The 12111-nt window shown below is 46.6% G+C and overlaps 1 protein-coding gene across 1 annotated transcript; it reads right to left on the bottom strand.

Moving 5' to 3' along the window:
- Window positions 1–8106: 8106 nt before the first annotated feature.
- Window positions 8107–11900, bottom strand: LOC120698215 (universal stress protein PHOS32-like). The gene is made up of 2 exons (XM_039981746.1): window positions 10680–11900; window positions 8107–8400 (listed from the first exon to the last, which is right to left on the bottom strand). Exons 1-2 carry the CDS (start codon window positions 11491–11493, stop codon window positions 8393–8395), a joined length of 822 nt encoding a protein of 273 aa, XP_039837680.1. The 5' UTR covers window positions 11494–11900; the 3' UTR covers window positions 8107–8392.
- Between the last annotated feature and the right edge of the window lie 211 nt (window positions 11901–12111).

The following is a 12111-nucleotide window of genomic DNA, read 5'->3' on the forward strand; positions in this document are numbered from 1 at the left end:
TGCGTGGATGCTTGTTGGGGTGGATCTTGTGTGACTTGTGCTTGTTGTGGAACACTTTGCTCTTCTTGTTCTTGGACTTGGGGTGTTGGCGTTGGCACATCTTCTTGAGGTTGTGTATCATCTTTTTCTTGATCTTCATCCATTTGGGGCGCCGTGGAGGTGCTTGGTGTAGATGAGGAAGGTCCTCCCCCTTGATCATTGCCTTCATGCACCTCTTCCGGCTTGATATCCCCAATGGACATCTTCTTCAAAGCTTCGTCAATCTCATCATCACCTACATTGTCATAGCCAACAACCTCCTCTTGGGAGCCATTAGATTCATCAAACTCCACATCACATGTTTCTTCAACTAACCCGGAGGTTTGATTGAATACTCTATATGCTTTGGAGTTTGATGCATAACCAAGAAAGAAACCTTCATCACATCTACTCTCAAACTTACCGAGCCTTTTCTTCTTGTAGATGAAGCATTTGCAACCAAAGACTCGAAAGTATGATATATTTGGTTTCCTCCCGGTGATGAGCTCATATGGAGTTTTCTTGAGGAGTCAGTGGGGATACACTCGGTTGGATGCATGACACGCCGTGTTGATTGCTTCCGCCCAAAACTTCTCGGACGTGCCATAATCATCCAACATTGCTCTAGCTAGGGTGATGAGTGTCTTGTTCTTTCTTTCCACCACTCCATTTTGTTGAGGAGTGTAGGTGGCGGAAAACTCATGCTTGATGCCCTCTTCATCGCATCATTCTTCAATCTTCATATTTTTAAACTCGGTGCCGTTGTCACTCCGGATCTTCACAATTGGGGAGTTGTACTCCCTTTGAGCTCTTCTTGCAAAAGTCTTGAAGATTTCCGGAGTTTCACCCTTATCGCCTAGAAACATAACCCAAGTGTAACGTAAAAAATCATCAACAATTACTAGGCAATAGAGGTTACCACCAATGCTCTTGTATGTAGTTGGACCAAAGAGATCCATGTGAAGTAGCTCGAGCGGCTTGGAGGTAGACAACATCGTCTTGATGGGATGATGTGTTGCAACTTGCTTCCCGGCTTGACATGCTTTACATAGCTTGTTCTTGTCAAACGTGACATCCTTCAAGCCGGTGATCATCCCTCTCTTGTGGGCTTTCTTGAGGTTGCTCATGCCAATATGAGCAATTCTTCTATGCCAAAGCCACCCAAGAGAAGACTTGGTGAAGAGGCATGTCATGGTACTTGTTTGCTTTGAAGAGAAGTCCACTAAATAGATGTTGCCATGCCTAAACCCCGTGAATACCATTGACTTGTCTTCTTCAAGAGTTACTACAACACCATTATTGTCAAAGGTACACGTTAGTCCAAGATCACACAATTGAGCAATAGAAATGAGATTAAAACTAAGTGCTTCTACAAACAAGACATTAGAGATGGATAAATCTTTAGAGATTGCTATTCTACCCAAACCTAAGACTTTCCCCCTTGAGTTATCACCATAGGTGACATGTTCATGATCGCCGGGGTCTTCAAGAGAGGTGAACATGCTATTATTGCCGGTCATGTGTTGAGAGCAACCGCTATCAAGTACCCAATGTTTTCCACCGGCTTTGTAGTTCACCTACACACATGAGAATTCACTTTTGAGTTTTAGGAACCCAAACAAGCTTTGGGCCTTGCACATGTGTGACAAGAGCTTTTGGGACCCAAAGTTGCTTGGGGAGCTTTTTCTTTGACTCCTTAGTGAGTTTGCCAATGAACTTGGCCTTCACCTTGCCCTTCACTTTACTCAAGAGAAAATGGTTATTTTGAAACATTGAAGAGTAATTCTTGGGTAAATTAGGAAGATGACGTGATGGTAAAGTGCACTCCCTAGTGTGGTGCCCGGTGACTTGGCAATGTTGGCAATATGATCCAACTTCCTTGATGAAGCTAATCTTGATCTCCGGAGAAGGAGTAGTGCCTTGATTTGGCTCCGGAAATGAACCAAGACCTCTCTTGCCATAGTCACGTGCATTGTTGAAGAGAATTTCCTTGTGGATATATTCTCCTCTTGAGAGTTTCTCCACACTACTCTTGAGGCTTGCCACTTGATCCATCAATTCCTTTTCCCTAGAAGGTACAAGCTTGGGCAAAGCATTAGTGGCATTTGCATTAATGAGTAGGTCATCACATGAAGTAGAAGCATTGACCTTCTCAATAGTTTTATGAGCAAAGTTCTCAAGACTTGGGTCAATTGCTTCATAGGCAAATTCAAGTTCTTGATACTTGTGAGCCAACTCCCTATGTTCTTGTTTAAGCTTCTTGTGGCTCTCTTCAACTTGCTTAGCAAGTACAAGTGACTCATTATGCTTTTTGAGCAAGTCATTGTACTTGCCAAGCAAATCGGAGTGGGCAAGCTCTAACTTGGCATGAGTGCTCTCAAGAACTTTGACTTTGCCCTTTTCCCTCTTGATGACGGATGTATACTCATTAATGAGGTTAGTGAATTCATAAGGATCAAGCTCTTCATCACTATCATCTTTACTATCTACCTCACATACCTTGGTGTTACCTTTTGCCATTAGGCACATAGGAGGCGGAGGTAGTGGTGGTTCTTCATTGGTGAGGGCGATGGTGACGATGTCTTCTTCATCACTTGAATCTTCGCTTGATGAGACATCGGTCACCCATTCTTGTTTCTCCACCAAGAAGCTTCTCTTGGTGTGCCCTTTCTTCTTTGGGAAGAGCTTGGTCTTCTTGTCATGACTCTTCTTCTTTCCAAGCTTCTTGTTCTTGTTCTTCTTCTCATCTTCTTCATCATCGCTTGAATCATGGCGATGTTTGCCTTTGTTGTCCTTCTTTCTTTTGTCCGGCTTGGGGCAATCGGGAGAGATGTGTCCTTTTTCTCCACAATTATAGCAAATTTTGTACTTGACATCTTCCTTATACCGGAACATCCTTCTTTTGGGGTCAAAGTTGTAACCCTTCTTGTTTATCTTATCGCTCAAGCGTGTGAACTTTCTCATCATGAGAGCAAGTTCCCCATCTTCTTCATTATCGGATGAGCTTTCATGATGATCTTCTTCTTCATTGCTTGAGCTAGATTCTTGCTTGACCATCTTGAGCTTGCGGTGCTTGTTGGCCTTGGTTTTGAGAGCAATTGATTTGCTTGTTGTTGGCTCTTCGGTCATACCAAGGATACTCATTTCATGAGCGCGAATTTCGCCCACAAGCTCTCCCACTTCCATTGTATCAAGATTCTCCTTTTGAAGCATAGCATTGATAATGTTGTACTTGGGCTTCGGAAGGAGCATGAGAATCTTGCGGTTGATGGAGCCACTGTCAATTTTGGAAACTTCAAGAGCATTAATGTCCTTGACAATGACATTCAAGCGAGAGTACATATCATTACAATTTTCATGAGCTAGCATTTTAAAGGAATCATACTTAGCTCTAAACAAGTGATATTTTTGCTCACGAACTTTAGTGGAGCCTTCATGAATTTCAATGAGTTCCTTCCAAATATCACTTGCTAAGTCCATGCCATTAACTCTAGCAAAGACTTCCTCACTTATGGCCTCGAAAATTGCATTTCTAGCCTTGGCATTCCATTTTAATTGTTCGGTGGTGGGAGTTCCGGTGAACCCGGTCTTAGTGGCCAACCACACTTCGGGGGCAATCGCATCAAGGTATGCGGCCATGCGAACTTTCCAATAAGCAAAGTTCTTGCCCTCGAAGTGAGGCGGCGAGCCACCCATCTTGGCCATAGCTCTAGGTGGTGAAGCCTAATGATCCAAATGAGCAACGAGGCTCTGATACCAATTGTAAGGATCGATGGACCAAGAGGGGGGGTGAATTGGGCCTTTTTCAAATTTCTAAGATAGATAAAACAAACTTAACCTATGCAATGCTAGTAAGGCTCAATTCACCAACCGGCTAAACAAAGCAAACTACACAAGCTAACAAAGATATGAAACTAAGCAAGGTAGAGCTAAGCTATGATCTCTAAGGTCAAGCACATGAAAGAATGCATGAAAGTAAGTGCTTGAAAAAAAAGAGAGTGCAAGAGACAACCGGATTTTTCCCGTGGTGTCGATGTGTTGGCACACACCCCTAATCCACGTTGTGACACTCACTAAGAGTCTTGTCACCTCCCATGTCACCGAGACTTGGGCGCTCACTAAGAGTCTCCGTTCACCATCCCGGCGTGGTGGAGCTCAAGCCACGTACAATCTTCTTCTCCGGGCTCCCACAATCCTTGGCAAGCTCCGCGAGAAACACTTCGATCACCAAGATCGTCTAGGTGCTGCCAAACACCAAGAGTAAAAAGTTCCTAAGCCTTCACTTGACCTACACTCAGTTGGCCCTAGCTCAAGCACACTTGCTACACTTGCAAAGGATGAGTTCTTCAAGGTTGAAGCACAAACTAAGCACTAGATCTTCTCTCTTTTGCTCAAAGCTCTTTCTCTTCTTCTCAAGGGTGGCCTCAGATTTTCAAGATGTCAAAGGCAATTGAAATGAACCAGGGGGTACCCTTATATAGAGTGGAGGAGGTCACATAGCCGTTGGAGGTTTTCTGCAGAAAAACCGTGACCACCGGAAGAACCGACGGTATAGAAAATATAGGCATCGGTTCAACCGGTCTCTCTGTGTCAAAGAAGTAGCCGTTGAAGTTCTGACACAGTATCTACGCTTGCGTCATTACACCGATGCATGCTCCGTAGGGGCATCGGTTCAACCGGTGCTGAAGAGGTTCGCTAATCAACTCAAACAAGCGTTCTGGAACAAAGTACATCCAATGCACCGGTGCTTTGATTCTGAACCGTCGGTTCAACCGGTGCAGAAGAGAAATTGGAGTCAACCAAACATGCTCTCTGGAACAAAAGACTTTCATTGCACCGGTGCTTTTGATTCTGAACCGTCGGTTCAACCGGTGCTGAAGAGATGTTGAAGTCCACCAAAACATGCTCTCTGGAACAAAGGACTTTCATTGCACCGGTGCTTTGATTCTGAACCGTCGGTTCAACCGGTGCTTAACTTGATTTCTGCCTTCATCCAGAGAAGATAGACCGACAGGGCATCGGTCCTTCCGCCATGCATCGGATGCTCCGATGCTAGAGCATCGGTTCAACCGGTGCTGTTGATTTTCTTTGTTTTCAGCTGTTTTGACTTGGATTCGAATGTGACTTTGATTGTTTCTTCTTCCATGAGTTGTGTTGACTTCTATTGACCATCTTTTGCTGTTTTTGAGTGAGTGTGTAATATTTCTAGGGCCAACTTAAGTTTGATCAAGCTACTAACTCATGAACCCCTCTTAATAGTGCGATCACTACAAAACTATAAAACCTATACTAACCTAAGTGTCCTTCTCAACCTTGTGACACTTAGGACTAGAAAGATCCTTAGCCTTGACAAATATAAGTTAAAAGCCGAGATCGCCTTTTTGAATGACCGAAATTGAGGGGCCTCTTTTGACATATGACCAAATGAGCGATAATGATCTATTAAGCTGCACAAACTCATTAGTCACAATAATGGTTGTCATTAATCACCGAAACATACCTTGAGTGCCTAGATGCTTACACTAACTTAATACCATGAAAGGTACCATGAAAGGCACCGTGAAGGGCACCGTGAAAGACCTTTGGCTGCCTAGCTTAATGCCATGAAAACTAGTAACTCCCTGCCATTGAAATGTCCGTTACTAGTCACTAACCACGGGTCAGTCATCAAATGGTGATCCAAAATGACAACACCCTTCTCAAGTTCCAATGCGGCGCCGTTACAATTGTAACTACCCAAAATCATGTGCTTTGTGATTTATTGATCATTTTTAATAGGCTTTTGGCCCATTTATTCTAACAGACGCATCATTACATTATAACTTAATCTTTTGGCGATTTTTTTTAAAAAAATTTCGTCCTCCTCCACTGCTTCCCGCAGCGAGGGAGCGAGGAAGCGCGCCCAGACCAGTTGAGCCGAGCGAGCCCGGTGGGTTTTGGCGAGACATTTGGTGGTGACCTTGCTGGTTTGGAGGATTTTTTTTGGGTGGGGGTGGGGTGGAGGGGTGCAATCATGCAAGGCCCAACCACGGCTTGATCCAGCTCGGCCAGTCCCGCATGCCCACCGCTGATGCCGCCGTTCCTCGTCATCCATGAATCCATCCTAGAGAGAGCGACAGACGACGGGATGACGACGGGATGGAAACACAACGCCCAAGCTACCGCCGTCTTTGCCCGTTCCCGGACACGCCCGTACTACAGCCGCAGAGCTGGCTGAACCCGGACGCGAGACGCCGAGCCCGAGAATGCCGATGCGCCGAGCCCCCCCATCTCCAGCTGACCACACGCGTGCCGCCGCCGCCTGGCACCCTAGCCCGTCTCTTTGGCGGCGCCGCCGAGTCGCCGTTCTGGTACGCCGCACCACTCACGCTACCGTAGGCGAGAGCCACGGCCGTACCTGGCCGGGCCCCACAAAGCAACCTCCCGCGCCTGGCTTGGACTCCCACACCCTCTGCCGATGCCTTCCTCATGTCATGTCCCTTTCTTCTTCACCACGAAGCTACTTCTAGCCAGCTATAGGTTGAGTGTGTTTGATTCTGTTTTGAACCTGCTTTTATTTTTGAAAAAGCAAAAGCTAACCAAACACATCGGCTTTTCAAAGCTGTTTTTTTGCCAAAACTATTTTCTATTTTGTACAAAAGTAAAAGCAGCTCCTCCTCTGCTTTTCTACTATGGAGGTGGTCAACTTCGAAAAAATTACTCACCCGTCACCTTTAAAAATTTAATAATTTTTGAACTTCTTCACATCTCACAGTCCACAGTGGCTTTTCAATAGACTATAGCTCACAACAACTTTTTCAACATACAGTCATACACGCTACGCAACAACACGCGGCGCATTTCCCTTTGGCCACGACATCCCTCACCACCCGCAGGCAGGCGCTGACGTGTGGGACCGCAGCACCACCCCGCGTCCCCGCCACCCTTTTCCGTCCCGCGCTCTATACTCTCACAAGGCCCACACCACGCGGGGCGGTCTATTCATCGCATGTGCGACTAGAAGTTATTCTATCGCATCTATTGGTTAGAGATATAAAAAATAAAAATTGTTCCGGAACAAAATAAAATATTTCAAAAAAGATAAGTTCCGGAACAAATAAAAATGTTTCAAGAAATATTTTGAGATAGAAATTGTTCCGGAACAAATAAAAATATTTTAGAAAAATATTATCTAAATATAATGAAGTGTGATAGTATGACTTCTAGTCGCACATGCGATGAATAGACGTCACGCGCCACGCTCTATCGCCTTCTCTCCCTGGATGCGGGGCCGCTTTGGAGTGGGTCGATCCTCTTCTACCTGAAGCACCAAGTACTTCTCAAAACCATCTCGGATGAATGTCAAAGGACAAGAATATGCCAAAAAAAACATTTATAAAAAAAACTAGAGTTAAATACAAGGCCACATGCGTTGCTACTCCTGCAGATGAGACCTCCACTCTTGACTAGTACAATGCTTCATGAGTGATTACACATCCAACGAAGAAATGGTACGACAAGTTAACTAACTATGCAGCGCATTTGAAAGGCAAAGTAACTAAGTAGCTGTTCATTCTCAATTGTACTCCGTCGGTTCTAAACTATAGATCTTCTTGGTACATAGTAAAAGCAACGAATCTAAAAAATAATAATAAAACATACTATAATTTGAAACGGAAGAAGCACAATGCTTTGTACGATCATCAAATTCGCTGCAAACGTGACTGCCGGAGTCCATGAGCGGACATGGACATGAGCCGTCGACGCGGGGAGGGGGGGGGGGGGGGGGGGGGGGGGGCATGTCGAGCGCTTGTTCGGCGATGCTAATTCCGGTGAGCGTGCGTCGTCGCCACGTAGAACGTCTTCTACTCGTCTGTAGGGGTCCCCTGGGTGAGTTGCTCGGCGTGCCCCGTGAAGTAGTAGCAGCAAGGTGTCGAGTTGCTTACTCCTCCATGGGTGCCGTCGGAGCGAAAATGTGCGGCACCACGGGAACTGACCGCGCGCTGCCATATCCATCGGCGTCACTGCGTGCCACCGCGTTCTACTCCATTTGTCTTCCTGAATATACTATGCAACCAAATGAGCAGGTGGCGCAGAGAGCCAAGCAGAAAACACACCCTACATACGGGCAGAAGCACGCAGCAGCTAGCGACCCACGCAACAGTCTTTCATTTTACTAGCACACACGAAACATGTCACGAAGCAAAAAAAAAAAAAAGGGGGGGGGGGGGGGGACTCGTCCAGGGTCTACAGTTTCTAGTTGGTACAAACGCAAAGGCGCAGAGGAGCATGGGTGGGTGGCCACACAAGCTTTGGACACTCGTGTTACAAAAGGGCTGCCGACGTGAAGGCCTCCGCTTTCTAGCTCTCGTAGCCAGGTGCCCTGCTCTTTCCCTCATTTCTCTGCGGACAGATGAGGTAAACATCAAGGTGTGGTCCAAGCATATAATATACAAGTAGTGAACAACTTGTCAAACAGGCAAAATGCTGACAATGGCTTAACTACGGAAAAGCAGGGAAAGAAGAAACGTGAGCTGGAAATAGTTCGACTGAAAATGCTAAGGTGCAGCTTTTTTACAATGCCAATGAAACTGGAACTGACGAAACATAGAACATGCTGCAGTGGGATGCAGAATATGAGTGACAACATAATGTGCTTGGAACAACTTTTGTTTTCTGGTATCCATGCTGAATTATAGGGTTTAGCATTAAAGGAAACAGTTTCTTGCGTGCCAGTAGGTTCTTAATGTAGATGTTCACCTTAAACTTGCAGTTCTAACATTATATATGTGAAAGATAGCACTGAGGTTAGTCAAGTCGGCAATTTCACTTCCATGTGGGACTAGAGATGCTGCATGTAGATGTTTTCAAGCTTATGCATCTTTGTTGCTACATCAATTACTCCAACATTTGTTCAGTAGCTCCAAAGATCACAAATGAAGCTGTGAAGCGAAGTGCTTGCTGGAATGGTGGGCATGGATCCTTAAGAATGCAATTTTTTAGTAAATGAGAAAACATAATATGATCTGAATCATAAAAGATCTAACGGCAACAAAAGACAATAATGTGCATAGTGCAGCTATTATTTTAAAAGCTAAAATAAGCCTTCTTTGGAATATCTCGGAAGGCTGAATTCAAGAGTTGAACATATTTATCTGCCAACTTAAAAGAGGGCACATAATAATACACAGAGCTTCCATCCATCATATGTTAGCATGAATCCACCTATTGCGCTTGGATGGTGGAGCAGAGCCACAGCTCCAGCTCAATATCTCAGGACTAGCTAGCCATAGATTAGGCTTACCATATAAGTAAATCTATCAGGAAAATAAGCTACTTAGGCCCTGTTTGGGACCGCGAGCACCAGAAGCGCGACGCGTAAACGCCAACGCGGCCGGAACGTCGCTTCTGCGATTTTTCCTTGCGCAGTTGAAACTTTCGCTTTTTGCCTCGGGGGCGTTCCTCAAACGCGAGTCAGACGCAACCTGTTTGGCGGGATTATTTCCGCGTTTGGCGTTTAAGCGTCGCGGACGCGGTCCCAAACAAGGCCTTAATCACATAAGCCTCAAGCTTCTTCCAAATAGCAGACAAGCTTCTGCAAACTTATAAGAATGTGCTCATAGCAGAATTTAGCTTCTTCAGAGAAGGGTTTCATAATACAATGGCATGCAGGAAATTAAACAAAGACATCTAGCCGTGCATTTTCTGTCCCAATGAGCTAAACTTTACATGCCAATAATGCAGTATATCATTTCATCCTTCCTCACTATGTCCTAGAAAAATCAGTTTTGATAATAACATTCTAAGGGATAAAGTGAACAAAAGATAAAAAATACAGTGGCTAGAGATGTCAAGCAGCCAACACTTTTCATAACTATTCAACTACTATGCAAACAATGAGCATGAAAAAATTCACTGTGTGTACATTCTATGTTAATGCTAACTATCACACTTGCAATTCAGTACTTGGCAATTCCCTTTGCGCATCATATATAAACATGACTATTGTACATTTTGATGTAAACATAAAACCGATGCTCAATAGTGCAATTATTAGCATTTGCTGCCCTAACACATTTAAAGAACTACAAATCAAATCAGATATTGAAACAAATGTCAGATCAAGAAAGAACAATGTTGACATAATTTCACACACTATGTTCACAGTTATAAAGGTGATCATTTTTATGATCAGGAAATTCTACTAGGCTATGATTGTTTTCTTCCTATAAACATCGCAGTGTCTATGTGATAGCTGTCAGTTAATTGTTTTTTTCCTTGAACTTGTTGTCAAGTCAAATGAGAAAGTTGTACCTCTACTGGAAAGCTATGCGACAAGGGCAGGTACTCACCCGTATCAACAAAATAAGTGTCAAAACATTCTAGGGGAATTTTTTTTACTGGACTAGTTCAACACTTCTATGCACAGTTGGTTATTCGGAATGGTACTTCTAGAGAAATAGGAAGACAAAAGCAAACCAATGTAGATTAGGCTTTGTTACTAACTACTGTAGCGTTATTCTTATGATGCAATGTGCTAGTTTGCAACTGATCCTCAACTCTAATTTCTCCTTGTCAATGTCATCGATACACTCCAATGCCAAATTATTTCATCACCTATTTCACAGAAAACCAATTGACAAACAAATGGAACACGTGGAAGATTAAGCAAAGGGACGGACCTTTCTGCACCTCTGGCGCCTCATGATACACAGGCTCATTTTCAGGCACCGGGCGTAGCTCATCCCCGAAGGCGTCGCCACCACCAGCACCCGCAGCATCATCCGGGTAGCGCACAACCACCACGGGGCAGACGCAGTGGTGCACGCAGTAGTCGCTGACGCTCCCGAGCCTCCCTTTCCCGACCCTGCGCGAGGCGCCGAAGCCGCGGCTGCCCATGATCAAGGCGGACAGGCCAAGGCGCTCGGCCTCGAGGCAGAGGCGCTCCTTCATGTCGTGGTCCTTGACGATGTGGATCTTGAAGGGGATCTGCGCGCCGACGAGCGGCTGCGCGAGGTCCTGCGCCTTGGTGGAGGTGAAGGCGTCGAAGTCCTCCTCCCGCTTCTTCTTGGCCTCCTCGGGCTCCTCCTCGGAGGCCGCGGCGCGCGCCGCGCCCTCGGCGATGTCGGCGTCGGGGTCGTCGTCGACGGAGACCGGGATGGAGCCCCAGTCGGCGCCGTAGAGCACGGAGGTGGGGCGGACGTGCAGCAGCACGACGGCGTCCCCGGGGCGGAGGTAGTTCTGGACGGCCCACTTGACGGCGAAGGCGGACTCGTCGGAGAGATCGACGGCGATGCCGATGCGGCGGTGCGGGGAGGACGCAGCCGCGGAGGCCGCGGCCAGCGAGGAGAAGAAGTACCGCGGCGAGGTGGGCTGGATCGCCGCCACCGCCTGCGCCGCGGACAGGCGCACCGGCGGCGGCCCGGACGGCGACCTGTCGCCGGAGACGAAGCCGGAGCCGGCGCCGGCGGTCGGGGAGGCCGGGTGGGTCGCCATCGCCGATTCGCCTGCGTGGGCTCCTCCTCTGGCCCGCGAGATTCCTTCCGGGCGCGGCGGCTTGAATCTAGTCGAGTCTGGCCTGCGCTCGATCTGAACACAGGGAGGGCGACGGGGACGGGGGGAGAGAGACGGGAGGCGAGAGAGACAGCGAGGGTTTTTTTTTTTTTTGAGAAAGACAGCGAGGGTTTTGGGCTTTTGGCTGCAAATGACGCGGATTTGCTGCGATTTAGGGGCTGTTTGCTTCAATGCCACCGTCCGCCACGCCACGATCTGTGGCGGCCTCCACTGCGGCGGGTACTTGGTTCATGATTAAGCTTTGGCTGCCCCACAGCTGCCACACGCTTTGCTAAGCAAAAAAACACGCCAAACTGAGGCGGCCGATTTCTCCGCCACGAACTGTGGCTGCGCCACAACTCAGCGTGGCGACCGATGGCCTTGAAGCAAACAACCCCTTAACCTTTTATACCATTATAACGAGAGAACATATCAAGTGCAACCCTATCTTTTCGGACAATTCAATCTGGTCATCAGATCAACATCCAAAGAGAGGAGACGCAGAGAGGTAGATTTAGAAATTTGCAAAAGTGTGATTAGCCAATCCAAAGGCGGACCCAG

This window comes from Panicum virgatum, chromosome 3K, assembly GCF_016808335.1.
Source record: "Panicum virgatum strain AP13 chromosome 3K, P.virgatum_v5, whole genome shotgun sequence".
NCBI classification, from domain to species: domain Eukaryota; kingdom Viridiplantae; phylum Streptophyta; class Magnoliopsida; order Poales; family Poaceae; genus Panicum; species Panicum virgatum.